Raw genomic sequence first — 27,191 nt, 5'->3', positions numbered from 1 at the left:
AACCCAGGTGAGGACTCTTTTTTTTTTTTTGTAGAAAAAATAGAGGTTAAATGAAAATGCCCACCTTAAAAAACAAAAACAATACAACAAAAAAACCACACTCAAGTGCTGATTGCAGGATCAGGGACTACTTTAATGTTCAATTCTGAATCAACACTGAAATTATTTTAGTCTTAGGTTGACAGGGAGAATCTAGGTCCTGCTCATAAATGTGATGCTCTTTGAATCACTAAACTAGCCTTAGCTCTGTGACTACAGAAAGGAGCCAACAGTTGCTATCAGCACCTTGAAGAATTCAAGATCTCTGCTTAGCAAAAAAAACCCAAATTAAAACACCCTGGGTGCTTGGCCCACTGTTCAAAGCAACAAAGGATGGAAAGCTATGTTTTCAGGGATGTTAACAGAAGCACACATATATATTTTCTCACTGCATGAAATTAAATTGGACTACGTGCTCTTATTTTCCCACTTGCATTATGATGGTATCAATAAGAGAGCAGTTTAGATTTCTTTTTAGCTTTTAAAATCAACTTTCACATAAAAATATTCATGTGCCTATATTTATACACATCTATATTTACGTACAATTGTCAAAGTCTTAAAGGCTGGGGTTTATATGTTTGCCCATCCCCTCCCCCCAACAACCCTAATAGAAAGGTTTTCATTTTGCTTAAAAAGACAGAACAACCAAAAAGACCCTATAGCTCTTAGCAGTCACGCTGGTGGATCAGTGAATGAGAGAGGACAGATTGGCGAATCAGGGCTGCCGATCAGCCACGTGGGGAAGGGGAGTAGCTGCCTTGGGCTGAGTTTGCTGGTCCTGAAGGTTACAGTTTTGGTTAGAGAGAAGCCTGTCTAGCATGCTGACTCGGTCTACCTTGAGCTCTGAAAGTAATGTCTAACCCTGGTGTCAGTTTATCACAAGTGCATTAAAAATATAGAGATCTATCAAGTTCCACATTTATATGCTATCAAATTGAAAAGGACCAGACAAACAGTGCAAAGGTCAAATAATTACTGTTTTATATTGGGACAGTACATTTCATATTTCAACCAAAAGACAAAAATGCAGTTTAACTCAAAGGCACAACAATTAAAACACAGAAAATAATAGCATCTCTCAGATGCCTTATTTCTAAATTAAATGAAGAAGTACACACATTTTGTTCCCTTCCCACCCCCAATGCAAGCCCACAAGCTTTTTCCAAAGTCTTGAGTTTTTGATGCCATCCAGCATCCAGCATCGTGGACTTGTGAGGCGCTTGGATGTAGCCATGAAATAAAATACTCAAGAGGTCTAGCGAATGGCGTTCAAAAGGGACCTCAAAGTGCAGATATATCTTTTTCAAACATGTTACAGGCTGAGCTGGCTCTTTGAACACTATCACTTTGCTTAAATTCAGGAAGCAGGCTTTAAAAATGCAAAAGGCATACAAGTTGTATTTCAGTGCAAATCTTCAGCTGGTTATCGGAAAAGATTCCAACAATTAAAAAAAAAAAAATCCTTTGTGTCACCTGCCCCTCCCCCCACCCAAAGCTGAAATGAAGAAAACAACAGAACAAAACAAAAACAGAGAAATTACAGATGACTTTGGAATCACTTAGGAATCCACTACTTCCAATGAAAACATTTTTAATACATTAAAGAATCATTAAAAAAAAAACCCACAGAAGTACTCTTGCTTTGTTTAGCTCGATCTTCGTGTGTAGGATGAGCTTCCATGTAGAGTGCGTTAGAACTTTGACTTTAGCTGTGTGCAAGGTGCAGGCGCTGGGTGAGCTGCGAGGCTGTGGTGTGCTAGTGACAGCAGGCCAACAGGGGAGCGGGGTGGCTGCCCACTGCCGAGTCAGCCGTTGAGCCCTTAGGTCGCAGTGCGTCTGTGGATTTTAGGAATGTTCTCATCATTTTGTGACACACTCTGCTTCAGCATCACAGGTTTTACAAATGGTTCAAATTCAATGAAAAAGATTCGCCAGAGGCTGAAAACATCAAGACCTCGAAAATATGAATGCAAAAATATTAAGGGGAATGAACAAATTTTGTAGATACCTACATAGAAAGTTTCTAGAACATCTATAAAAGCACAAAGTCATAAGAATTTATTTTCCATTACATTAGTTCATATAAAATGAATAAATAGTATTTATAGATTTAATGTGTCTTATGTACATATACATGTGCTCTGTTTTAGCTTAAATAAAAATGCTACAAAGTGGGAGACCACTTAAGGGAAAAATCAAAACCAAAAAGAAAAATCAGCCTTTTAAACTATCAACCCATAAGCCTCCATAAAGAAGTTTCTGGGTGTGTCCAAAAATAATCAACAAGGAGAGGAATTCTAGTAACACTGTACCGTCCCCTCCTGTTCACCTGCAACATAGAGAGTAGAAATGTGGACTTTTTCTTTCACTGATCATGGCCACTAGCTCAGCTAGCGCCAAAGCTCAGTTATTGCTGAAAGTTAAATAGGAAAATATATTAGAATTGGACCAAATGTCACTTATTTGGAAAAAAAAAAGAGGCATAATCACTTTGTGTTAAGTGGGAAATGGAGATCTCATTTATCTCTGAGGTAGGAAAAAAAAAAATGTTCCAGAGACAAGTAGCATTAACACACTTTGAGGGGAAAATGTGCCTTGAGATAGTGGTACACAGCAAGGTCCCAAGAACATCGCACAAAAATAGATTGTACCGTTTTGTCTGTGAGAACAAACAATCTGGAACTTTTATAAGCTGTGCAACCCCCAAAGACAAGCTATCAAGGTGTCCATTTTAAAGTGAGAAATACTGCTCCCATCCACATGGGCTGTGTGGGAAGGGGGTGTTTCTAGAGGTATTCCTGACTTCCTCACTGGGGGTGAGGTCCATGGTTAAGTGCTCTTAAATGTCGCTTTCAAAGCTTACTTTGGAGTTCTGAGATCAGGATCTCAACTTTAAAAGTTTGTTTCCTTCAGTTTCCTAAGCACAAGACACACTTGGACAATCCTCCTAGGCAAGTAACATGGTAAGCCAGAAAACCATACGAAAGGTCTGGTGGAGTACATGAGGACAGTAAAGAAGAGGGAAACTGCTGAGATGTGAAAATTGCTTATTCGGACTAAGAATTCTTGGGTGCTTCAAATTGATTGGAATGTACAGTCTCTCAGAGACGAATTTTTATGGAGAGAGAGAGAAGCTAGTGGATGCAATCAGAAACCCACAGTCCTAAGCACTTCCTTGGAAACGGTTACAAAGCTGATTTTGGTAAAGGTGGTACACTGAAGTTTACGTGCAAGGGCGTTGTGGGCAGGTCCAATACACTACCTAATCAGCTCCGACAGGCAGAACCTTCGAGGAGGCAGCTGCAGCGACCACTCTCTTAGAGACCGAGACACGTCTTGCGACTGTCCTGGAGCTTTATTCTCTTGATGGTGGCGCTGGAGTAGCCCTCGTCACTGCCGAGGCTCTGCATGCTGCCCCGCTCGTCAGAATCACTCACACTGCTGCTGCTCCAGTCCAGGTCACCTGTGAGATAGTCTGTGCTCTCCACGTCAACGTCGATTTCTTCTGCAGGGAGGACGAGAGAGAGACATTGACGGAGACGCTCTGCAGACAACTCAGGCTAAAAACCAAACTGACCCTGACCAAACCCTTCTGTGGACTCTGTCATCTAACTGCTAGTAGGGAAGAGGAACTTATCACTGGAGGTCAAACTGCTCAACTTCTCTAAATCACAAGCAAGTTCTAGTTCCTTCTACGTCCTGCCTCCTGGGAGCAGCACAGGTGGGAGAGGACAGGGAGGCAGGGAGGGGAGAGGAGGGCTGAGAGCACAGCCAGAGGGCTCACCCCTGTCCGAGTCGGAGCGCTCCGAGGAGACGGTGGAGCCGATGCTGTCCATCCGGATCCTCTCGATGCCCAGCTTCTCCAGCTGCCTCTTCAGGTGTCGCTGCTCTCGCTGAAGCTGGTCTATTTGGTGAACGGCTTTTCTGTCACAATCTTCAAGTTTCTGCAAGTCAAATGGGCAGTCGTTGGAGCCCACAGGGAGGCTTCTAAATTGGCAATGACCCCACATCTTCCCCTCTAGCAACGAAATGTGCCAGATTTCCTCAGAAGCCATTCGATGTGTCACTTGTCAAGCTTCTCTCCAAGACAGGAAGTTGACTGGCCAGTGACTCCTGGCTTCGTCTAACTTCTTCAGCATTGCCAAGGCTGTGGTACTTGTCCTGTCATGAGGATTCTGGGCGTGAGCTCTGACACGCTGGCATCCTTCAATCTTGGTATCGAAACAACTGCAGGCGGCAACCTCCAACCTGGTCTCCCTTGTCTGTAGTGATCCCCTGAACACCTCATCCCTCTGAACTAGAAAATGTACACGATGGGAGCCTAAAAAACCCACTTCCATTTAAAATTACATTTAACCAAGTACATGTCCCAATTACATAAGCACTTTTTTATGTCATGCCAAATTTCAATTATCAATTAACTTCTGTTTGCTAGCAGGAAATAACAGTCCCTTTTGAAGTCCAGATTCCAATTTGTCGAACAGAAGAGCTTAGAAAACACGTTGCCATAGACTATTCATTTTTACAAATCTGCCCCCTAGCTTTCTCATATTCTTCAGATAATTAAGAAGATTGTTTAATTGTAGCTGTTTTGCTTTAAATAGAGGTTCTTTTTCTCCCAGAATTATCATGTATGCAGGCTACTAACCACAATTAAAGTGATATTTGTCCAAAGATACGACTATAAAAACATATTGAACAGTGATTTTGGCTGTGGCTCTCAGGAGTTTGAATACCACTCACCTTATTCTTTGCTATTCCAGCTGCACACAGAGGGTCGACTCTGTGCTAGACACTCTGAGGTGCTGGGAATACAAGGCGAACACAATGACCCAGGCCCCTCCCTGGTGGAGTCTACAGTCTAGTGATGGAGACAACCCAATAGTCACACAAACCACTGTCAAATATCAACTGTGATACGTGCTAAGAGAGAAAGATACCCAATGACAGGATGACCTGTTACAGGAAGGAGGTGACTAAGTCAGGAAGGTCAGTGAAGTCTCCTCAGAGCTAGCAAGACTTGCGCCGAGATCTGAAGGATGAGTAGAAGTTAACCAGGTGAAGAGGGGAAGGTGTACTGAGCAGAGGGAACAGCAAGTGCAGAGGCCCTGTGGTAAGGCAACATGACAAGTACAGCGGCCTGCAAGGGTTGCAGAGAGGAGATGTACGGAACAAGATGCTGCTGCAAAGGCAGGTGATGGCCAGCTCAGGCAGAGACCGGGACAGGCCCAGTGACAGAATTTGTCCTGAGCCACAGAAGAATTTTAAACAGGGTAATGTGTTGATTTGAGCTTCTGAAGGACTCTTCTCGGAAAGCATGGAGAGCAGATCAGAGGGGGTCAGAGGGAGGTAGGGAGGCCTCTGAGGATTTTAACACAGTAGATGATGGTGGGGTGAAAATGGAAGTAGACCAGGTTTTGAAATATTTGGGTCTTGGAGACGGCTTACATATGTATGGGTGAGAGCAGGAGCTATTATATCAAGGACTCCTGAGTTTCTGGCTTGTACAATTGGATGGAGAGCTGGATGGACCATTTAACTTCCAGTACACGAGGGTGAGAAATATTCAGCTGGGTTCTGGACATGTTGCATTTGAGGTGCCTGTGATTCATCCAAAAGCCATGTTGGTGGAGTTCAGAGGAGAGGACTGTCTGGAGATATACATTTTCTGATTTTTATAACAACAGACAAACCCTTGTTGGACACGTAAAGACAAAGAAGCATCCCAAGGATACCCTTACCTTTATGTGCAATTTGGCTTTTGTTAATAAACTCAACGTAGTGTGTCGACTTGATTCTGGCCCAAGTGGCACCAGCCCCTTCAACTTCTCCAGGCACAAGCGAAGATGAGCCCGTCTACAAAAACAAGATCACAGTAGCATTTGAGAATCTCACAGTAGGTCAGAAGGCTCCCCAGAAAGAATGAATTCTAAAAGAGTGTGAAGTTGTGTAGGCTCAGTGATGGCAAATGCTACCAATGACCTCTTACCAAATAAACATCTTTTGAAACCAGGTACCTCTGGTGAAAAACCAATGAGAAGCAAAATTCAGGGTTTTCTAACTTAAGTCTATTTATAATACAAGTGCTGGGATAGGAAATAGTATCCGCTATTATTAGGTACATTTATCAGGTTATCTCCAGGTTTCTGGGTTACAATGTGACCCACTGAACATCCAAATCAGAAAATAATGACATGCCAGGGTTAGAATCCTTTTAATCTGTACTTCTCCTTGTAAGAGACCCCATTCAAAACCACTAAATCACTGTAACTACATCATTGCTGTATACAGTATCTACACATGTGAATGACATACAGATGGTCCCTGACTTATGAAGGTATGACTTACCATTTTCACTTGCCGTATTAAATGTACTTTCAACTTCTGATATTTTTGCCTTACAATGGACTTATTGGTATGTAACCCATCATAGGTTGAGGAACATCTGCATGTGGATACTTATTAATTGAAGCTTCATTTGTAATAGCAAAGATTGAAACAACCAGTAGGGAACTAGTTAAATAAATCACAGTACATCCACACAGTGGAGTACTATGTAGCTTATCAAAAAGAATGAGAATGTGCTCTACCTACTGTTAGGAAAGATCTCCCAGATATATTGTTAAGTGAAGAAAAGCAAGATATCAAACCTTGAACACAACATGCTATCTTCATGTAAAACTGGAGGGAAAACAAGAATCTATATTCATGTTTTCTTGTATATTCACAAAAACTCTGCAGTGATACATAAGAACTAATGACAGTGGCTGGGCATAGAGACGGCAGGGAACAGTCAGATAGAGATAAGGAAGAAAGCAAGGGGAGTTTTCACTGAATAATTTTTTATACTTTTTGGTCTTACAGTGTGTCTGAGCGGCACAATGGAATACAGTTGGGAGAAGGAGAAGACCTGGATGAGGAGGAAGCCACAGCAACCCACTGAAGACAGAGCACAAGAGTCCCCATAATTTTGGAAATTTATACTTAATTGAAACTTGGTGTGGGCTTTATTCTAGAACCTAACAGGTTCCATGATCATAAGAAACAAGCAAATTTGGAGTTTTTTGCTTAAGCCTACCACCTCCTTAAAGCCTTCCCAAGCCATTCCAGCTCACAGTGATTTCTCCATTTTCTGAGCACTACTTATCTGCTTATACTACTCATTGGGAAATGCACTGCACTGCCTGCATTGTTTGGTATTTGTTACTTTACCATTCATCACAAACTCCACAGAAAGCTCAGGCTGCAGCTTAATCACTGATGTGTTGCCACACTGCCTCACACATACACACACGCATGATAATGTCTGCAGAGTGGATTATGTCATCTATTCAACTAGACCTTAAGCTTCTGGAGGACAGAGTCCATCTCTACAACATCTCTACACCTTCAGCAGTGCTCAGAGTCTTGGGATTTTAGATAAATGTTCATTGCCCACACATGACTACCTGGAGCAGAACTCCCTGGAGCCTAGGAGGCTACTCTCCACCTAAAGTGGGAAACAATGCAATGCCTTATAGGTTTGCCCTTTTATCCTCTTAAGAATTTTACTGTGATAGCAAAAGTTGGGAATGCAGACTAAAAAAACCCAAAACAAAACAAAAACTGCTTCAGATGTGGGACAGGTGAATATGCATGATATTGACATAAATAGGAAGTCAATTCACACTCTACACCAAGACTTCAGGATGTTCCCCCCACCAAGGCAGATCTAATAATTGTTGCTTTAGACAACCTTCTGAGGCCCCTGCCCCATCTGCTTCTGAGCGTCCTGTCTCATCTGGATCATGAGGAAGCTGTCCTAGATTCTCCAAGGACCTTCTAAGCCTTGACAAGTTAGAGGAGTATAGCATTCACTTCTGAGCTAGGAAGATGTAACGGAACAAGTACGTTACTATTTTATAAGACTTCTACTTCCTCTGAAACCTGTCCATGTGGAAGAGCCACAAGCAAAGACTCACATTAGAAGTTGCTCCTCCCACTACTGCACGGGCGAAAAAGTAGAGCCTATGTATAAAAAGTAGAGCCTATGTATAAAATGTACTTGTTCACCTTTGATGATATTCTTCAAAAAAAGCCATGAACAAAGTACTATCTTGGGTAGATTAAAAAAAAAGGAGCCATAAAAATAGATGTTATATTAGTAACACTATGAGAGTGTATAATCAGTTTACTTACACAGTTATCCAACTTATTTCTCACTGTAAAGTTTATAGACTAATTTTCAAATTAGGAGAAAAAGTTCAAAAATTAAAATTATACTGAGACATTTTTCAGCCTGCTTATTATTTGCAACGGCTGCATGATTCAGAACAGTGTCACATCAGTCCTTTTATGATACGGGTTTATATACAGATATGAGTATGTAAATTTTTTAGGAAGTTTGTCTACTGATAAAAATATAATAAAGTCATTTTTTGATGCATCATCATTTCTAGTTTTACAGGAGTCTAGTCCAGAAAGTGCAATTTTCACTACCCAAATGTGGGTTTCCAAAGAACATTCCCAGTTGTGAAACTAGAAATAAGCCATTTGACTAATTCAAGCTGAGGGTAATACTTGTTCATTCAGTGTTTTCTGGCCTAATGCTATGAAAATAGGACCAGAGTTTTTTCTGGATTTTTGTAGAGATCCAAAGCCAACTCTGTCTTTGGCAGTATCTGCCTTGGCCTTCTCCAGTGCCTCACTGCTCAAGCCTGATGGCTGCCTTGCCCACACAACTGCAGACATGCCCACACAGGTGCTTGGACCAACCACAGGAGAGGGATGAAGTATATTAAGCAGACTCAATTGTATCATATAGTGGTGAAATTCAATCCCTGAACCATGTAAGAAAACAAACAGACTCCTCTGTAACAGCTCCCACCAAGGACCCTCAACCCTGAGACATACACACGCATACACTCACACTCAGTACTCCCGGCATCTAGAATCCTTCTGCCAGCCCTGAGCACCCATGGAACTCCCAGACACAAAACAAGCAGAACAAGCACCCATCTCATCTCTCCCTTCTCAGTCCTGGCTATTCCCCTGCCCTAGTTTCCCATTTTGAACCAGGTCTAACTTCCCTTTGGGGAACTAACTGGTGTTTCACCACATATCCTCAACAGGAAGCCACCCAACACCTCAATGTGACCCCTCCACCGGGCTCTCCTCCCATCACATCATCATCAGACAGTATTGCCAAGAGCTATCTCCCAGCTCCCTGCCCCCAGATGCCTCTTCCTTCCGTGCTGATCCACACTGTTTTGTCATGAACTTTGACAAACTTCACCTGCTGACTCTTCAGAAAGATCACTTTAATTATTCTGAATGGGCTGATATACCTTTGGTCTGCAGTAGCATAAAGAAACCAATCTTTGATCTAAACTATAATCAGTAATGCTCAGAATTAAGTATGGCCTATAACTAGTAATAACTAATTTACATACAAACTATAGATTCTCTTTAGCAAGTTTTAAGTACCCCACATTTCATTTTTAATTTTTTTCTAATATTCTGAATCTGTCAGTCGCTACACAACCAAATATTAGTGTAGTGATTAAGAGTAAAGGCTTGGGATCCTGGCTTTGCCACTTACTCCCTGTCTGACCTTGAGCAAATTCCTTATCTCCTTGGAGTATCAGTTTCCTCATCAGGAGAGTGAGGATGACAACGCCTACCTGAGAGGGCCCTTGTGCATATGAACTGAGATGAGGTATGGTCAGGGTCTAACATGGAGTATACAGCAGCAGTTACTCTTTCAATCCTAGCTTCCTTTGTAGAAGGATAATTATTGTGAGCAAACACAGATAATTATAGCACTGTAATATTTCTTTCACAATCAATAGGGAACTCAAAAGTGTCCCACTAGGCAGAGAGAGGCTATCTCATAAAATCCACTTCTCTGAACTCTTCCTTAAAGAAAATGGGCATCTTTTGTCATTAAAATAATTAATGGAGAACCAAATCCATTTTCAATGGAAACACTGATATTGTTTATGCTAAAGGTACTATTTTTTTTTTTTACATTTAAAAAATCAGCAAGGATTTTACAAAGCTAATGAATGCAAAAGAAAAGATTCCTTCATGGCCACTCACATAACGTAGAGGCAGGGGCAGAGAGGACTCCAAGGTCGGGAGGGAGGCATCTGCTTCACTTCCACCTGCTCCAAGAGCAAGTGTTCTGCAGTGCCTGGGCCTCCCTCCTGCATCTTTACTGCAGTGGCCAAAGGAAAATAAAAACAGAGGAAAATATGTATTGACCTGGGAAATTCAAGCACATCCAGAGAACTTAAAATATCTCATATGCTATGCTTTCTTCTTGCTACTGTATATTTAGGAGCAAACTTAAAACAGGTTGCTTAGGCTCGATGGGAAGAAAATTATTAATATAAAACTTTGCTGAAAGACACAAGAAAATCTGAGTAAATGGAAAAAATAGCACATTCTTGGATAAGAACGTCAAAGTAAAAAATGTCAATGTTTCCCAAGTTTGTTTACAAATTTAACACAATTCCAAGGGGAAAAAAAATCCCAACTATATTCTTTTTAATGCTGGGAAATTAGTCTAAACTTCATCTAGAAGAATAAATGTGTGAGACACTGCCAAAATTTTTGAAACAGAAGAATAATGAGGAGGAATGTGCTGTACCAAATACTAAATTGTATTATAAAGCTTCAATAATTACAGTATAGTACTAATACAGGCATAGACAGACAAATCAAGTGAACAGAATAAAAATCCCCAGAAACAGACCTAAGAATAGCTATGAATTTAGCACATAAAGCAGATAACACTGTAAATCCTTGTGGAAAGAATGGATTATTCAGAAAATGGCAAGGGAGTGAGGAGGATAACATCAAAATAAATTCCAAACAGATTAAAGATTTAAATATAAAATATATTCAGATACCATGTCGTTCTGTTGTTAGCTTTCCTTAACTCTTGCCAGCCGTGAATTATGGGAAGCTAAATATCCAAGTGAAGGAGGTTATTAATGAAGACGGCTCTGGGCTGTTTGAGACACCACCTCCTACCAGAGCTTTGGCACTGACAGAAGGCACCTGGGCTAACCACTGTGCCCTCGGACAATTCTGAATGCAGCTCTTCTTATTTCTGCCTCCAGATCAAGCTTCCTTGATGCTATCCATGTCTCTCTCTCAGGCTGGTAGATTTGTAAATTGGGGAATAGATTCAATAAAAATAGTCAGATTATAGGTAGATGGTGTTATCTGTAGATAGTATCTCCTGAATTTAATATGCTATCCCTAAAGTTCTTCCTGAACTAGATACAGTCAAGACCAGAAGTGGTATCAAATGAGGGGTGTGTGTATGTTTGAGGGAAGCACTGTTATCAGTGATTACTTTTCCTTATTGAAGGTATAACTGAAATTACTCTCTCAGATTTTCACAGCAAAGTGTATGGCACAAAAAAGAATTATAAGCTCAGGGTACAGCACACAGCCTAGCAGCCAGTTAAGAGGGCAGATAAGTAATTAGGCTCACAGGTGGAAATCTTGAAACATATACTTGGTTCATTCATTCCTTTATTCCACTAGCATTTCTCAAAGGATTATTACGTGCTGCTACTTTCCTAGGTCTTGGGATATAACATTAAGTAAGACCAAGTCCCTGACTAAATTTTAAGAACTTCAAAGGCAGAGTAAATGAATTATGCAAAATGCTTTATCTGAGCTACCTTCAAACCATGACAAATATCAGCTCCCACTTAAAGTTCTAGAATGGGCTCCCCTTTGCCCTCTACCAAACATGTCCTTTCTTTTCCTTCACCCACTAACATTTTGTCTGTCTTAAGTTCTCCACAAAGCTTTTCCCTCTTTCACAGCCTATCATAACCTTCTTTTCCTTTCCAAATAGATCATGTTCATTCATTCATTCATGCACTGAGGACTTATGTATCTCACCCTTGTGTTTCTTTCATTAACAAATAATGGAAGAGAGTGAGTCTTTTATTTCTTGTTAACCCATTGGAGCCTAGAAATAATAATTCATCTGAAGACACAGACTTAAGAGCAGAATCTAGTATATTTGTTAATTCATGTCCCTTCTCTTTGAGTAAAGCCCTGCTTAAAGAACAGATATACTTGACCTTAATGAGTACTAGTTTTTCATTAAAATTGGGACTGAGATTATTAGCCAAAGAAGAAAGAGTAGCCTATTTAACTATGAGGTTTCACCATTTTATCTCCTGTCCTGGCACAGACTTAGCCAATTAAATAGCATCATAAATCCTATAGGATAATTGCAAGTTGAATAAAAGTAATTTTAGATATAGGTATGGATGGGCTGTATAGTAAGAAAAAGGGAGTATTAAGTATAGAGTAAGAAGAAACACATCTTATTAACGGGTCAAAAAATTACTCCCTGGCTGGGCACAGTGGCTCCTGCCTATAATCCTAGCACTCTGGGAGGCTGAGGCAGGCGGATGGTTTGAGCTCAGGAGTTCGAGACCAGCCTGAGCAAGAGCCAGACCCTGTCTCTACTAAAAATAGAAAGAAATTAGCTGGACAACTAAAAATATATAGAAAAAATTAGCCGGGCATGGTGGCGCATGCCTGTTGTCCCACCTACTCCGGAGGCTGAGGCAGAAGGATCACTTGAGCCCAGGAGTTTGAGGTTGCTGTGAGCTAGGCTAATGCCACGGCACTCTAGCCCGGGCAACAGGGCAAGACTCTGTCTAAAAAAACCAAAATTACTCCCTAAAAGTGATTAAAGATCACAAGAGATTTGGGGTTGAAAACAAAGCCTTCCTGGGTTAAAGAAAAACCCTAAGTGAAAGGCTACAAGTCATGCTTTGAGGAGAGGGGGAAAAAAACTTTTCTTCTTTTTCTAAAATGATCCCTTTATAAACAACTGCCAAATGCATCATCATTACCAATCTGACTGGAACCCTGAAAGGTGTTGAAGGTTTCTCACAATTATGCTGATAAATCTTTGTAGAAAATACAAAGATAGTAATCTACTCAGTGAATAATGCATAAATAGCAATTCACAATGGCTACATTTTGAAGATATAATGTCACTTTTTAATTAAAGTATCAAATACAAAAGTTACCTCACTAATGTTTCATTTTCAGAAACTAATTTTTAAATATAAAATATATGTATTATAATTAGTACTTGCTGGCTCTATCCCGTTGTTTGACTATTAATGCCTATGACAAAAAAGTCAGAGAGTACACCCAGTGCTCCAGGTAGGAGATTGGAAATTGGTTGAATAACCAGCATATGTCTCTTCTCCAAGTCCTTTTGAGGGCAGGTGCTGTCTACCCAGGAGGTATAGTGCAGGAAAGACAGATTCTAGTGGTACAAATCTGAGTGCTCCTCCATATCATCAACATAGACTGGATTTGCACACTGATCCCTATGTCCCTCCTTCATGATAACCCTTATCCCATGTGGCAACAAATGTGGATTTGTTACAATATCCTAGAGTGAAATCTGAATGTGGTCAAGGGAGTTCAGAAGCAGAGTAAGAATGATGCAGTGCATACCATAACTCAGGCCCAGTGCAAACGTCAGGCCCTAGCCCTTCCGATACAAGGAGCTTGGGTCATTTGAAAAGCCAAAACCCAAAAGAAACAACAGGAACCTGCAATCAATCAGAATACTCTGCCAGAGAAGACCTGACTGAAATGGTTTCTCATGCCAGACTAGATGCCACTGAAATACTGTTTGACCAAATGGAAATAACAGCTTAGATCAGGCTGTCAAGTCTTCCCCACAAAGCACACACAAAGATCTTTTGTTATAGGGTCAGAAGACTCTGGCAGAGGTAGTCTCTCTAGACCAGCTGCCTAATTCCAGCAAGGCCTGCATATGTACCATTCCAGAAAAATGGGTGTTTACTATTAAAGGAGATGCCAGAGCCTTCTTTTGAAAAAGAGTCCATTCTAGCACCTGACTCCTGACCTACTGGCTGCGGCTTACGTGCATTCACTCAGTCTCCATTTGCTAAAGGGCTTATTGAAAGGCATTTAAAGCAATTTCCAGCTAAGAGAAAGAAACAGAATTATCAATGAAAGGCACATAACAACAAAAGATATTTCCTACATTTTAACAATGATCATTTAGTTGACTACAATAGGAAACCAATAGCAATCTAAAAATACATAAACCAGGAATACCTTTTACAAGAAATGTATAAGACCTACCTAGAAACACTACAAAACTTTGCTTAGAGATACAAAAGAGATCTGAATAAATTAAAACACACATATCCTTCCTTCATAATAACCTGGATGAAAAGACTGAATATATAAGCATGAACTTTTTAAGGTTAATATGTATTAGAATTATGCAATTTTAATTTTAAAAACCCCAAAAGAATTTGGGGATGGAGAATTGATTGATTGATTATAAAATTTGTCAGGAAAAATAAACTGTTGAAAATAGCTAAGAGCATGGAAAAATAAAAGAAGGAGAATGCAAGGAGGAGTACACATTTGCTTTTCCAGATCCTGAGATACATGATAAAACCTCAATGATTAAAACACTGTATACTGGACATAGGAAAAACAGATGGATCAATGGACCAGAAGAACAAGTCTAGAAACAGACCTAGCCATAAAGAAGAATTAAGTATACACCAGAGGCAGCAACTTGAATCAGTGAGAAAAGACTGATTCCATAAAGGTAAATGGTAAACTGGATAATTATTTTTATTTATTTAGAAAATATTTTAAAATAAATTAATTTTTTTAAATATTTTGAGACAAAGTCTCACTCTGTTGCCCGGGCTAGAGTGCCGTGGCAGCAGCCTAGCTCACAGCAACCTCAAACTCCTGAACTCAAGCAGATCCTACTGCCTCAGCCTCCCCCCAAGTAGCTGGGACTACAGGCACTTGCCACCATGCCCAGCTAACTTTATATATACGTGTTTTTTTTAGTTATCCATATAATTTCTTTCTATTTTTAGTAGAGACCGGGTCTCGCTCTTGCTCAGGCTGGTCTCGAACTCCTGAGCTCAAATAATCCGCCTGCCTTGGCCTCCCAGAGTGCTAGGATTACAGGCGTGAGCCACCGTGCCCGGCCGCAAACTGGATAATTATGTGATGGAAAAAGGGATAATATCTTTCATATATATCCTATTATGGAATCTTTTAAAAATAAAAAGGTAAACTCTTCAGTAGAAAATTGGGCAAAGGTTATTTAATAGGTAATTCACACACAGAGTCAAAGACGTGAAAATTATTCAACTGTGCTAGTAATTAATATAGGAAATGCTAATTTTAAAAAGTTGCCTGTGTTGCTATTTTTTGTTTGTTTGTTTTTTGTTTGTTTGTTCTTACTTATCAAACTCATAAAGATCTTAAGTTATAATACAAACTTGTGAAGGGATAAGGAAAATACTACCTGTAACCTGCCTGGTGGGCAATCCTGCCATCAATATCAAAAACCATAAAAACGTGTATACCATTCATTCCACAGCTATAAATTTATCCTAACAAAATAATTGTGATGCTGGACAGAGATTTATCTGCAAAGCAGTTTAAGGCAGCATTATTTATATTAGCAAAATACTGAGAAGAACCTAAAATAGCAGATTGGTTATATGAGTTATGACACATTCATGTGACATAATACTGGGCATTCACTGAAAGTAATGCTGGAAAAGGAGATTTAATGACATTTGAAAATGTTCATAATATAACTTGAAAAGAAACAAGCTACAAATTATTTACTACATGATCCCATGTTGGTTAAAAAAAAAAGTATACACAAAAGTCTAGATAGATATAGAACAAATGTCAGCAGTTATTACCTCTGTGAGGCCCATTACATGTGATTTTTATATTCTTTGTGCTTTTTTTACTTTTCTAATTTTATACACTAAACTATATTTTTAAAGTTATTTCCTAAAACAGTTGGAAAGATATATTTCAAACTTCCATTGTTTTTTCTAGAATTATGGATGATTTAATTTTTTAGCATTATTTTCTATATTTCTCAAAATTTTCTGTTAGTTTAAAAAAAGAAAAGAAAAGAAAAACAACACACACACACACACACACCAAGGGTGTTTCCTTAGGAGACTAGACCCAGAAAATTAGTTAAAATGCAGAGACACACAGGCCACATGCCAACTGACAAACCCCTCCTAGAGTACACTAAACTGAGCTCTTCCACAACAGGGGCTTAGTCTTTATTGGACTCTGTCCTCCCAGCACCTACTACGTGGCACCTTATGTGCTCAACACCTATCCTGTTGAGTGGAAAATACCACCACCACCATTCTAGAAGTCTTTTCTTTCATTGTCCCACCAATGCCAAGATACTTAAAAGTGTTACTATTAAGTATAATATCCTCACAGTGAAGTACTGATTACATAGAGTAACACTATTTAGAATCTCTAAAGTGCCGTAGAAAGGTTTTCTACTTAAGAAAACTAACCCAAGCAAAATCAACTCTGCAATATCAAAAAAAAAAAAAAAAATCCCATTGTTAGAAGTTCTTCTCCTAAGTTGCCCCCCACCTTTTTTTGAGAGCCAAGGCAATCTTTTTATGTAATGTTTTATAGTAAAAAATGGCTAACGTGTGTTAGCGTTTGCCAGAGTAGTATTCTTTTATAGGATTCAGCTAATAAAACCAGGGAGACTACAAGAGCAATTGTTCATCTGGCTTCAAAACCCTAAAGTTCTTAAGCATCCACACTAATAAGGAGAGCCCAACAACTTTAACCTTCTCCTCTGAAGTACAGCAACCAATGCTTGGTTAAACTAAGTAAATTGAGCCCTTACTGTCCTCTTCTTCTGTTCACATGCTGTAGACTACAGAAAGAATTATCAAGACCTTAAAAGACCAAATTCCAAAAACGAAAGGAAAATAAGGAAATTAGATAACTAACCCCTCAACAAGCTAAAGTTGACTGGTCATATGGAAACTAACTGAATTAGAAGCAGCTTGGCAAGTGGTGACTTCAAATCCAGTTTTCTGGACTCCTGTGCATACCTCAATCTTAGCACTTAGTTTATTAACTGAAATTGTCTCTGTGTCTTTCTCATTAGACAAACTGCACATTTCTCTGGGATGGGGGCCTCGCTGATTTAATACCCCAGCATGAACTCATTTCATACAGTACCAGTACCAAGCACAATTTCTCCAGCCACTGTAAACAGAAAACAAACACCCCTGAGTTGCTAAAATAAATGATACAATTGACATTCTGTGGCACTCTTGCAGGGGTTGAAAGGCACAAAGCTGTAATAAGTCTAAGAGCCTTTACCTGAAGGGATGAAATTTTAATAACAAAAATAAATACCTAAGTAAAAGGTTAGAGGGGAGAAGGAGAACTATTGATAGGAAACTTTTCATCAGAAATAGCCCCATTTACCCAGATCTCTGCAAAGGCAGGAGGAAGGGAGAGACTCTAAAGATGACAAAGAGAAGCCACCAGTGACGATCTTTCCACTTAGGAGGAGATACTTTTGAGTTTCTAGTTCATGATATGTAAATCCCTAAAGCACAAAGGAAGCTCTGACTTAAAACATGGTCAGTCACAATCCTAGAGCAATTAAAAAGGAAGAAGGGATGAGAAGCACATGTGCAGTGAGGCGTACGCACGTGCAAGCACTCTCTCTCTTTCTCTCTCTCTCTCTCTCTCTCTCTCTCACACACACACACACACACACACACACACACACACACACACACACACACAATTCCATAGTGGAGTAAAGGTAAATGTTCACCGTCTTCCAAGAGTCTACCTGCCTGGTAAGGGTCTGGTCTGCCCTTTCACTGACAAAACAAATTATCATTTAGATCTTGACTTTCAGAGTCAGGCTCCTTTTTCAAAGAGAGTTTGCAGGAATAATCACATGCGTTTACAGAGCCATCATTACACATTATTTTCCTGTTCATGCAAGGCACTGAGAAAGCACTCAATTTGGATGGATAGCCCGCATTTCAAACTGATGGGTGCTCAGAGACCAGAATGAGACTTGTTCAATGGTTCTAGGCCGTGGTGGCACATGAGAATCACCTGGGGAGCTTTTGAAAAACACTAGTGCAGTGTCTCAACCCAAACCAATTAAATCACACTTGCTAAGGGTGAGGGCTCAGCATTGTTGCTGCTGTTGTTGTTGTTGTTTTTTGGGGGGAAGGAGTGGTTTAAAGCTCTACAAAGAATTATCTTTAATTTTTTTTCAGCAAAAGCAGGTGGTTTTGTTTTTGTTTTTTAAGTCTCCACTAGAGATAGAAGAAAATTTGCTTTAAAATACTCCATGGAGAGGAGTGCTTTTGATTATAGAAGATTAGCAAAACGTTGATAATTATTGAAGCTGGGTGATGGATACATAGGAATTGATGACACTATTTACTTTTATACACGTGAAATTTCCTATAATAAAAAGTTATTTCATAGAATCAGCAGAAATAAACATTTGTTCTTTTCCCCATCAAAAAGAAAACACAAATGTATGTGTATAACATAGTTAATATAAAAAATATTTTAAAAATACATTAAAATAAAAGCTTTGCAAGTGATTCTAATGTGCAACCAGAGTTGAGAACCACTAGGCTACCTCACTGGAGGAGGGGCAACTTGATTTGGAAAAACAAAGATTTAAATAAGCAGCAAGAGGCAATCCAGGTGAGAGAGATTCAACTCAGGCTTGTGGCAAGATGGAGCCCAGTGAGGATAGCAGGCCTCCTCTAGCCGGTCACCCTCTCCAATGTCTGGCTTGCATACATTTGCCTCAATTTTGAGAATTCTCATTCACAAGTAAACTACAAATACATACACACACATACGTACATGTGTGTATGTGTGTGTGTATATATATATCTGTGTATACATGATTTAAGACAATACTACCAATTATATTCAGTAGCGGGTAAGTTTTTAAGAACACTATTTGTGGAAACATTGCCTATGAGCTAAAATGCTTTGGTCTGTGGAACAGTCACACAAAGGCCTTCCTCAGGAGTGGGCTAGCGGGTAAGAAATGATGGTATAGTCTTTAACTGGAAAGCTCTTCATCTACCTCAGTGAGTTACAGGCAACGCTACTTAGCGGGCCCTGGGCGAACTCTTAAATCAGGTGCTACCAGCAGGAAGAGTTAAAAAGAGCAACCAAACTGGGCATGATCCCAGCACTTTGGGAGGCTGAGGCAGGAGGATCGCTTGAGCCCAGGAGTTCAAAACCAGCTTGGGCAACATAGTGAGACCACTCTTGGGGGGGGGAGGGGTAAAAAAAGAGCAACCAAGTCTCAACATAATCAATAGAGATTACATCAAAACTCCCCACCTTCTACCCCAAAATCCCCAACTCACCTATTCTTCTCCATTTCATTGTGAGTTGATCTGAAAGAGGAAACAATAAGAAAAGAACAAGATTATTCTTGTTTTAAAGGACAACTTCAACACCAATACAATTATTTTAACTTCTTTCTCTCCAAAGTTCATAGGAGAGAAAATGGAGAAAGGGAGAAAAATTCAGTAGGCTCTACTAAAGAAATTAGTCCATCTGGGTAGTTAGATAAATGTAAATATCTAAAATAGAGTTCAAGAGAAAGTGACAAACCAAGAGGCATGCATTCCCTAGTGGAAAAATAATCCATTTTAAGAAAGGAAACAAAAGGGGTCTATTTATACAAAGAGAAAAACAGCTGCACAGTGCAATGGTGAATTTGGGTTATATAATACTACAAAGCTTTCTTTAGGCTAAAGGTAGAACAGTGGAGGTGGCACCCCTTCCCCACCCCTGCAATTTTTTCTAGGGGTAGCATACACCAAGATTTTATGCTAAGTTGTTTGACTATAGGATACTGTTTTAAATGGCAAAATAACACCCCTCCCCAATCTTTCAACTCCCTGAAGTAATTATTTTATCATGTACAACATCCTGAAAAGTGCTACTGTTGAATAGCTACCAGTGATTTCAGGAAGGGGTTTGCAAAACTCAGCTCAACATAAAGATGATAGGGTGGCCAAAGCAGAAGTCAGGGTGAAATCTGAAGTCCAGCTTTGCCACTGACTAGTACTGTGGAAGAAATAAAATTCTTTACCATCCTGTCATTGGTTAACCCCTCTGTAAAATGGGAATTAAAATAATTGCCAATTATCTACAGAACAAGTGTGGATCAGTGAGGTAGCAACTGTAAAACTGATTAGAGTGCCTTGGATGACAGGTGTGGTAGATGTGAAATCATATTATTAGTATGTTTACAGCTCACCTTGAAGACAAGGTGTGGTCTAAGACTTTATGGACAGATTTCCACAAAGTTACAAAAGTCAGTCAATGTGGTCCCTTAAGTGTCCTCCACACGTAAAGCCTCCTCAACAGTTATAAAGGAACCTCCCAGCATTATAAAGGAGCTGAATCTTGACCTTTCTTATGAAATTCTCTAGACTAGAATCTAACCAGCTCAGTAGTTTAATCTCTGGCTCAGGTCATGAATTCTGAGGGGCCATAATCAACACCTTACTGGGCCTAGGAGATAAATTCTCACAGCAATTATGGAGGAACACCACCTAGAGAATGTGTAGCCACTCATTTACATGGCAGGGAGGGCAGCACCACCACCAGGATCAGTCACAGCAGAGATGCGGGGTGGGGGGGAGTAAGTGTAATGAGTGTTGGGAGGGGGTTGTCTTGAAATTAGAAATTTCCAACCTAGCACTAAAACTTCTCTTCCACAAGGCCCTTGGGAGATCAGTTTTTATTTGTGAGGGGGGAAAAAATGAGAAAACGACAGCATTTTACATTTTAAAGAATATTTGTTTTCTAGAACCTCAAAATTGGTTAACTTAAAAGCTTTAAATTGATTCACTTGGTTATCCCTCAGCATTCTTCTGAAGGTTTACTTCCTTCAATGGCCAGAAGGATACTATAGTTAACAAGAATCTTGCCTGTACTGTAAACCTTTGGCTTTAAAGCACGTGGCATTTTAGTTTCAACTGGGAACAATAAGTTCAAAGTCTGACAGATTTTTTAAGTGGATGAAAGTATATGAACAACAGCTGGTCAAAATTCCCTGTTTAACTATAGACAAGAGCTATCCCCAGAAAGTGGAAGAGAGGAAAGTGAACAGGTTGAAAAGACAGCAGAAAATAACAGCATACAGTGTACTCTTAAACAATTTCTGGATTCTTTGAAGAGAAACTGATAGATTTATATATTTTATATAAAGCTCTGAATCCTCACAACAAGCTTTTAAACAAATTCCATAGGAAGCACAACTCCTTCCAAACTTTGAATGGAATTTTAGAAACTACAGATTTTATTTGATTACTTAAGACTGTTGAACACATGGTGCTTTTTGAAGGGGTCTTATATTTAATGGCTGGGGCATTACTGAAATATATTTGGTTTACTGAAACTGAGTTAGTCATTAATAAAAAGCAGGCCTTTCAAAAATGATCAGTTCAGAGACAGCCTGCCACCTCCAGTGATGGGTAAACATTTATATTTTTAATTAAAGCATTATAAGAACACATAGATACCCTGCATCAAAACTATCTTCCATGTGATTACTGAAAAGATTTGATAACTCTGGAATCACTGATAAAGATCATATTTCACCATTTAAAAATATACTCTAATAAAAAGATAACTAAAGCCAAACTACAGTGTACCTGAGAAATGGGAAAAGTCCTTGGGTTAGCTATATAGCTACTGTCCTATAAAAGAACTGGGTGGCAAGTCCTGAACTTCCTCTTTCACATGAGGTGCCAAAGCCTGCTTTACTAATTTAACAAAACGCTTTTAAAAGCTCTAGATTTCAATTCTAAGTAACTGGTAACCAATTTCAAAAAATCAGTAGGAATGAAAAAAATTTCATCTTCCCGTATTCCAGTAGTTCTCTGGATGATTCCAAAGCAATCAATATTCACAATTTCATTTGTTTTTACTGTGGTTGTTTTAAACAAACAACTAGAGAAACTTGAATAAGATCTGCATTTTCAGTTCCCAAGACCTTTGATATGTGGCTAAATCTTATTTTATATTGTCCAAGGAAAAGTACTCCCCCAGACTCTACAAGCAAAGAGCACAGCATTTCAACCTGTATGAACAAGAATAAACTGTTACCAAGGGGTTATGTAAACCAGAAGTAATCTCTCCCTACCCCTTACCTCCGTTCAAAATTCTGAGCATACATGGCTGTGGATATAAAGGCTGATTCAAACCAAGGGGTCAAGCTACTTTCTGTTAAGACTACTTACTCCTCAGGTAAGGGGCATTCCAAACAGGTCATGAAGGAAGTGATCACACTTAAATGAAACTACTTGCTCTTGCTTCATACGTTTGTTTGGTGCCATTTCCAGGTTTAATCATGGTCTCTCAGAAATCCTTCCACCACTGAATTTATTAAACTAATTCATTATTAGTCAACAATACAAACAACTGCGATACCACACTCCTCCCTCTAACCAAGGAAAACAAACCCATTAACAGAATAGAGCCTCCCCTGACCCCTCAAAAAATCAGGATTTGCAGCCATTTTTCAGGAATACTGCTGGTTATTAAAGAGAAGAAAAGAGAAAGAATCCATTTCTTGGCTTTAAATTCTCAACTATCGTTATTTTTCTTTCCTAATCATCTTTTGGGACCAAGCTGCTCATCTCATTTTCTTCTCTCCACCACTAAACATCCCCCACAACCTTCCTGTGAAACTTAGGAAAATATTAAGTGTTAAGGTATTAAGCCTTGACAAGTAATGTGGACAACTGGTTTCAAATCATGAGTGGATGATAATAAAAGCAAAAATGGACTACACTTTTCTAGAAAAATAAACTGAAAGGCCTCAAAGTTCTTCCAAACAAAATTTTAAAAATTAATACTATAACGAAATACAACTTAATTGTTTTTATACCATTCCATAAGGCAAGTCAGTATTAACATCTTTCCTAAAGGGCCTTAGTACCCATGCACAAAACTACTGACCACCACCTTGAGGTAATGCTAAGATGGGAGAACAAGGAAATGCACCAGGTAATTGCCAGGTTCATGCTTTATGTGCCTTCTTATTCAAGAGCGTGGCATAAGAGCGTGGCACAAGTGTCCTGCTCAGATCCTGTGGTTCCACCAACTATACTAAGGACAATGGGGTGAACTAAGCACAGAAGAGGCAGCAAGAACAAGTGAGTTTTAGGTTTAAGTGGGAATGTCCTGCCTTTTAGTGGTATTAAGCCAGAGAGGCTACTCAAATAGTTACTCACAGGGTATTCATTAGGGTGAGGGAGGGATAAGGATTCTAAATCAGTGATGAAAATGTCAATGATTTTAATCTACTGTCATGAAAGGTATAATTGAATGCATCTAATAAAACAGACTTCCTAGTCAACTAATATTTTAAGAGCAAAGAGGGGGGAAAAGGTAGTAACATTGACGGAATGTTTACATGTACCAGGAAGTATTCATAGGACTTTATTATGTGATTTCACTGACCATTAACCAAATCTCCAGCTTTTTAAGAACTACAGTATAAGGCAATCTGTAAGGCTAACATGAAAAGGTTGTAGCATATTAATATTTTCATATTAACTGTTCCTCTAATACCGAAGAGGTAGGGTTTTAACTTCACTCTTTGCCATTACAAATACATATGACAAATTAGATTATCAGACAAACCACTGTATTTAATTTACATGTCAGATACAAAATTCTACTACCTATGTGCCAAAGTCAGATACCTTAATATGTTTATAACATCTTCACCATGAAAAGTAATTGATAATGCCCAGCATTTTGAATTATGGAAAACTTGCCCTGAATCTGCAACTTCTGAAGGCAAAATACTGTCACTATTGCTAATCTCACTTGAAGCTTCCACAGATTTCTGCTCCAAAAGGGAAGGAAAGCAAAATTAAATTTTAAAGAGTTCATAAAGAAATGTAAAACATTTCTATTTTTCTTTTCTTTTCATTCCCCTCAACCCAAACAGAAGGGTGGCTTCCTTTAATGGCTTAAGACCATGTGTGCATTACTAAATCATGATCATCACTTAATGTATTTACAGGGTTATAATCACAACAGGCAACTTACATTCTGCAGTTTGTGTCACCTACAATATGACCTAAAAGAGAAAGAGAAATATTTACCAAATTACCTGCTACTGCTGTTATTCTTCTTCGATTTGTTCCTCCGTTTTAAGGCATCTCTGTCCTTGTTATTGTATGGTAACATGGAGGCATAACCATGTTCAGCTTCTAGAAAACCGGAGGATCCAGTTAATGAATGAGCCCAGAATATTTAATACTCTCTCCCCTCCACAGTGTTTCCTTTTTCATTTATTTATTTATATTGAAAAGCATATTGTGGAAATAATTAAATGGAGCAAGGTGGCATTCTGAAAACAATGATTTTTTAAAAAAATTGTGTGAATACCCTCAGTTCGGAGCAGGTGTAAGGAGGATTCCAGCTGCTCATTGTTGAGAAAGACACAGTAGTGGCTAAGCTCACGGAGCCAGGGTTTCCCATTGGCAACGTCCAGCAGGTTGGTGTGGGTTAAGTGGGACCAGCCTCAGGCGAAGGTGCGGGACAAACAACGCGAGCTGGGGGGCAGGGGAGGCGCTGATCCTCCGCCAGAGAGTCGGGGGCTCCGAGCCCAGTTGAGGGCCAGCCAGGACCAGCTCGGATGAGGTAAACCAGAGAAGACTGGCTGAGGGGTTCCCGGGCACCCCACTCACGAGGTGTTGGGGAGGGCCGGCGCTCGGGACCTTCGGGGACTGCAGCCCCTTCTTCACCCTCATTCATTGCTTTCTGGGGCAGCGGCGGCCTCCCTTCGGACCGCGCGTGGGGAGAGCCGGAGGGGTTAGGAGCGCTCGCGGTCGCGCTCTCCGCGCCTCCAACCACCCCCGGAGCGGCTGGGAGCCCCGACCTGAAGCCAGGCCCCGCAGGGTCCCCGGTCCCGACGCGGGCCAGACCCCTCCCCGTCCCCGTGCACCTCTCTCTCGCCGCTCCAGATAGTCGGCCGCCTCCAGCAGCATCTGGATGTTCATCCGAACCGCCGCCGCCATTCTGCACCGGGGGCCGGAGCCACGGGACCAACCCCCACTGCCCACGGGCTCGCTGCCGCCGCTGGACACCCGCTTCCCGCTGTGGACCCCGCGGAGCAGGATTGAGGGAGCCTCTCTGGCGACCACGCTCGCTGGGAGGGGGAGGGGGCCAGTGAGCTGGGCACCGCTGACACCGTGACAGAACCCGGAGCAGAGCAGCAGCCGCCACCGCTGCGGAGTGTTTATCCCCGACTCACCATCCCCCCGCCCCCAGCCCCTTCTTTTGACAGGCTCGCTTCGGCTGCGTTCCTCATTGGGCACCCCAAAGAATGCCCCGCCCATAACCCTGTGCGATTGGTGAAGGGAATTACGGCTCCGCCCCCCAAAGTCCGCTCCTCTCGCTGGTTGGTCACGCTTGACAAGGCCCGGGCTCCACCCCCTCTTTCCAATTGGTGACAGGATTCGCAACTCCGCCTCGTGCTCCTTCCCTATTTTCCATTGGTTCTATGCCGACAACCCAGGCCCCCTTTTGCTTTGTTAGTATTGGCCAAGAGCTATAGAAGCAAGCCACTTCTCCTGTCTCCTATTGGTGAATCCTTCGGAAGCCTCCCAGCTACGATGATGTCACCTTTCTCCAGGCCCGGCGAGCCCTAAGTGGCTAATGGTCAGCGGCCTGGCTACTCCTCCCCAGGTCTGGCATTGGTTGGGAGGGCCGGCCCAGGCGCTGGGCGGTGCTGATTCACCAGCAGCTGCCAAACTCGGCTCCACCCGGCGCCGCCTCGGACCTGTTGCCAAGACCTGTCCCCGGGGAAAACTTCTGGGGACTCGCCAGGCGTCCCTCGAATGGAAGGCTGGCACTTCGCGTCGCCCGGGCGCTCTGCCCCGCTCGGGTTCGGGGCTGTAGCCTTTGGTCTGGCGGCCGTGGGCTCCAAGGTTCCGGACTTCCCGGAACTCCTGCGGCCCAGGGCCCCGCCGCGAATCCCCCTGAAGGGAGAGCCTCGCCGCAGCCCGGCGAGTGGCGGGGTGGGCCCAGAGCTCGGCGGGCGCCACGTGGCTGGGACTTGAGAGGAAAAGCCCCGCCCGTGTCAAATGCTCGCCGCCCGGCGTTTTTCCCCTCCTCTGTAAGCCCAGTACACAGCACTGAACTCTCCAAAGACACTTTTTCCGCCCCCTCGGGAAGTGATGGCATAATTAATTACTCTCTCACGCGAGTGGGTTTTAAAAGCTTAGAAACTTCCTGAGCCTACGGAATGATGTTGAACTCCAAGATTCTGTGACCTAAATCTCTTTTAGGGTCTTTCCCTCCCTTTAAATTCTAGATAAAAATATTCAAAAGAATACTCCCTTTTCAAGATGGTGTGTTTGCGCGGGGGGTGGCACCAATAGGAATGCTTAATAGAATATTATGCATACAGAACTAAAGTTTATTTAACGATTGTTCCCTAAACCTATCATGAGACTCAAGCTACATTGTTAATATACTAACATCTTCAATTTTTAAAAACAAATAAAGCTCTTGATAAGTTGAGAGTCCCCAAAATGAGTAAAGCATGAACATATTTTTTTTTAAAGTTTATTATTGTTCCTAATATACAATAATAGCATACTATGTGTTGGGTAACTTACACCTACATTATGTCTGTTGTATTCACTATCTACATTTTGCACATGGAGAAACAGACCCAGAGGGGCTAAAGGACTTTCCTTGTCATTCATTCAGCTGCAGAGATGGAACTGAACCTAGATATGTCTCACCCAGGGCCCAAACTACCAATTCTTCTGAGGGTAGTTGTACTAAAGACAAGGCATTTAAACAGATTTCCAGACTGAGTCACAAAACACATTCAAACAGTGGGGAAAAAGAAAGACAAAGGTGTAAATGTAATTTTAATGGGAAATTTTAAATGTGTATTTTTTATGATTCACAAACCAATTAAAATTAAATAAACTCAACAGATTAAGTAGAATAAACATGTAGTAAACCATGCCTGATATATATATAGGAAACACATTTTCTGTTTTTAATGGTTAATTGGATCTAAAAACTGAGTCTTTATGAAAACACTAATTAAATACACACACTGCAAGTAAAAGTTTTCAACAAAAAAAATAAGATAATTGGAAATGAGAATGGGGATATGATAGTTTTAGAAAGTATTTCTTAATTGCATGTTATTTGTTTAAACTTGAAAATCATAAAAT

The 27,191-nt window shown here is 40.7% G+C and overlaps 1 protein-coding gene across 2 annotated transcripts; it reads right to left on the bottom strand.

Moving 5' to 3' along the window:
* Window positions 1-1,006: 1,006 nt before the first annotated feature.
* Window positions 1,007-25,268, bottom strand: MXD1 (MAX dimerization protein 1). 2 transcript variants are annotated; one of them, XM_045549782.1, is made up of 6 exons: window positions 24,938-25,268; window positions 24,101-24,200; window positions 19,323-19,352; window positions 5,784-5,898; window positions 3,827-3,986; window positions 1,007-3,547 (listed from the first exon to the last, which is right to left on the bottom strand). In XM_045549782.1, the coding sequence occupies exons 1-6, from the start codon at window positions 25,008-25,010 to the stop codon at window positions 3,360-3,362; spliced, it is 666 nt and encodes a 221-aa protein (XP_045405738.1). In that variant the 5' UTR covers window positions 25,011-25,268; the 3' UTR covers window positions 1,007-3,359. The 2 variants fall into 2 exon arrangements, with proteins under 2 accessions (XP_045405738.1, XP_045405739.1); XM_045549783.1 differs by lacking the exon at window positions 24,938-25,268 and adding an exon at window positions 24,379-24,653.
* Window positions 25,269-27,191: the final 1,923 nt, after the last annotated feature.

The sequence above is a fragment of the Lemur catta genome, chromosome 4, assembly GCF_020740605.2.
Source record: "Lemur catta isolate mLemCat1 chromosome 4, mLemCat1.pri, whole genome shotgun sequence".
Classification (NCBI taxonomy): domain Eukaryota; kingdom Metazoa; phylum Chordata; class Mammalia; order Primates; family Lemuridae; genus Lemur; species Lemur catta.
The sequence above is the reverse complement of the archived record's forward strand: the minus strand, read 5'-3'. Positions and strand labels throughout refer to the sequence as shown.

Excerpts from the sequence above, each read along its gene's own strand:
- MXD1 (XM_045549782.1), bottom strand. The coding sequence starts at position 25,010 with ATGGCGGCGGCGGTTCGGATGAACATCCAGATGCTGCTGGAGGCGGCC. Across the intron at positions 5,899-19,322 it reads AATGAAATGGAGAAGAATAG|ACGGGCTCATCTTCGCTTGT; the intron begins GTGAGTTGGGGA and ends TTGTTTTTGTAG. Across the intron at positions 3,987-5,783 it reads AAGCCAAATTGCACATAAAG|AAACTTGAAGATTGTGACAG; the intron begins GTAAGGGTATCC and ends TTTGACTTGCAG.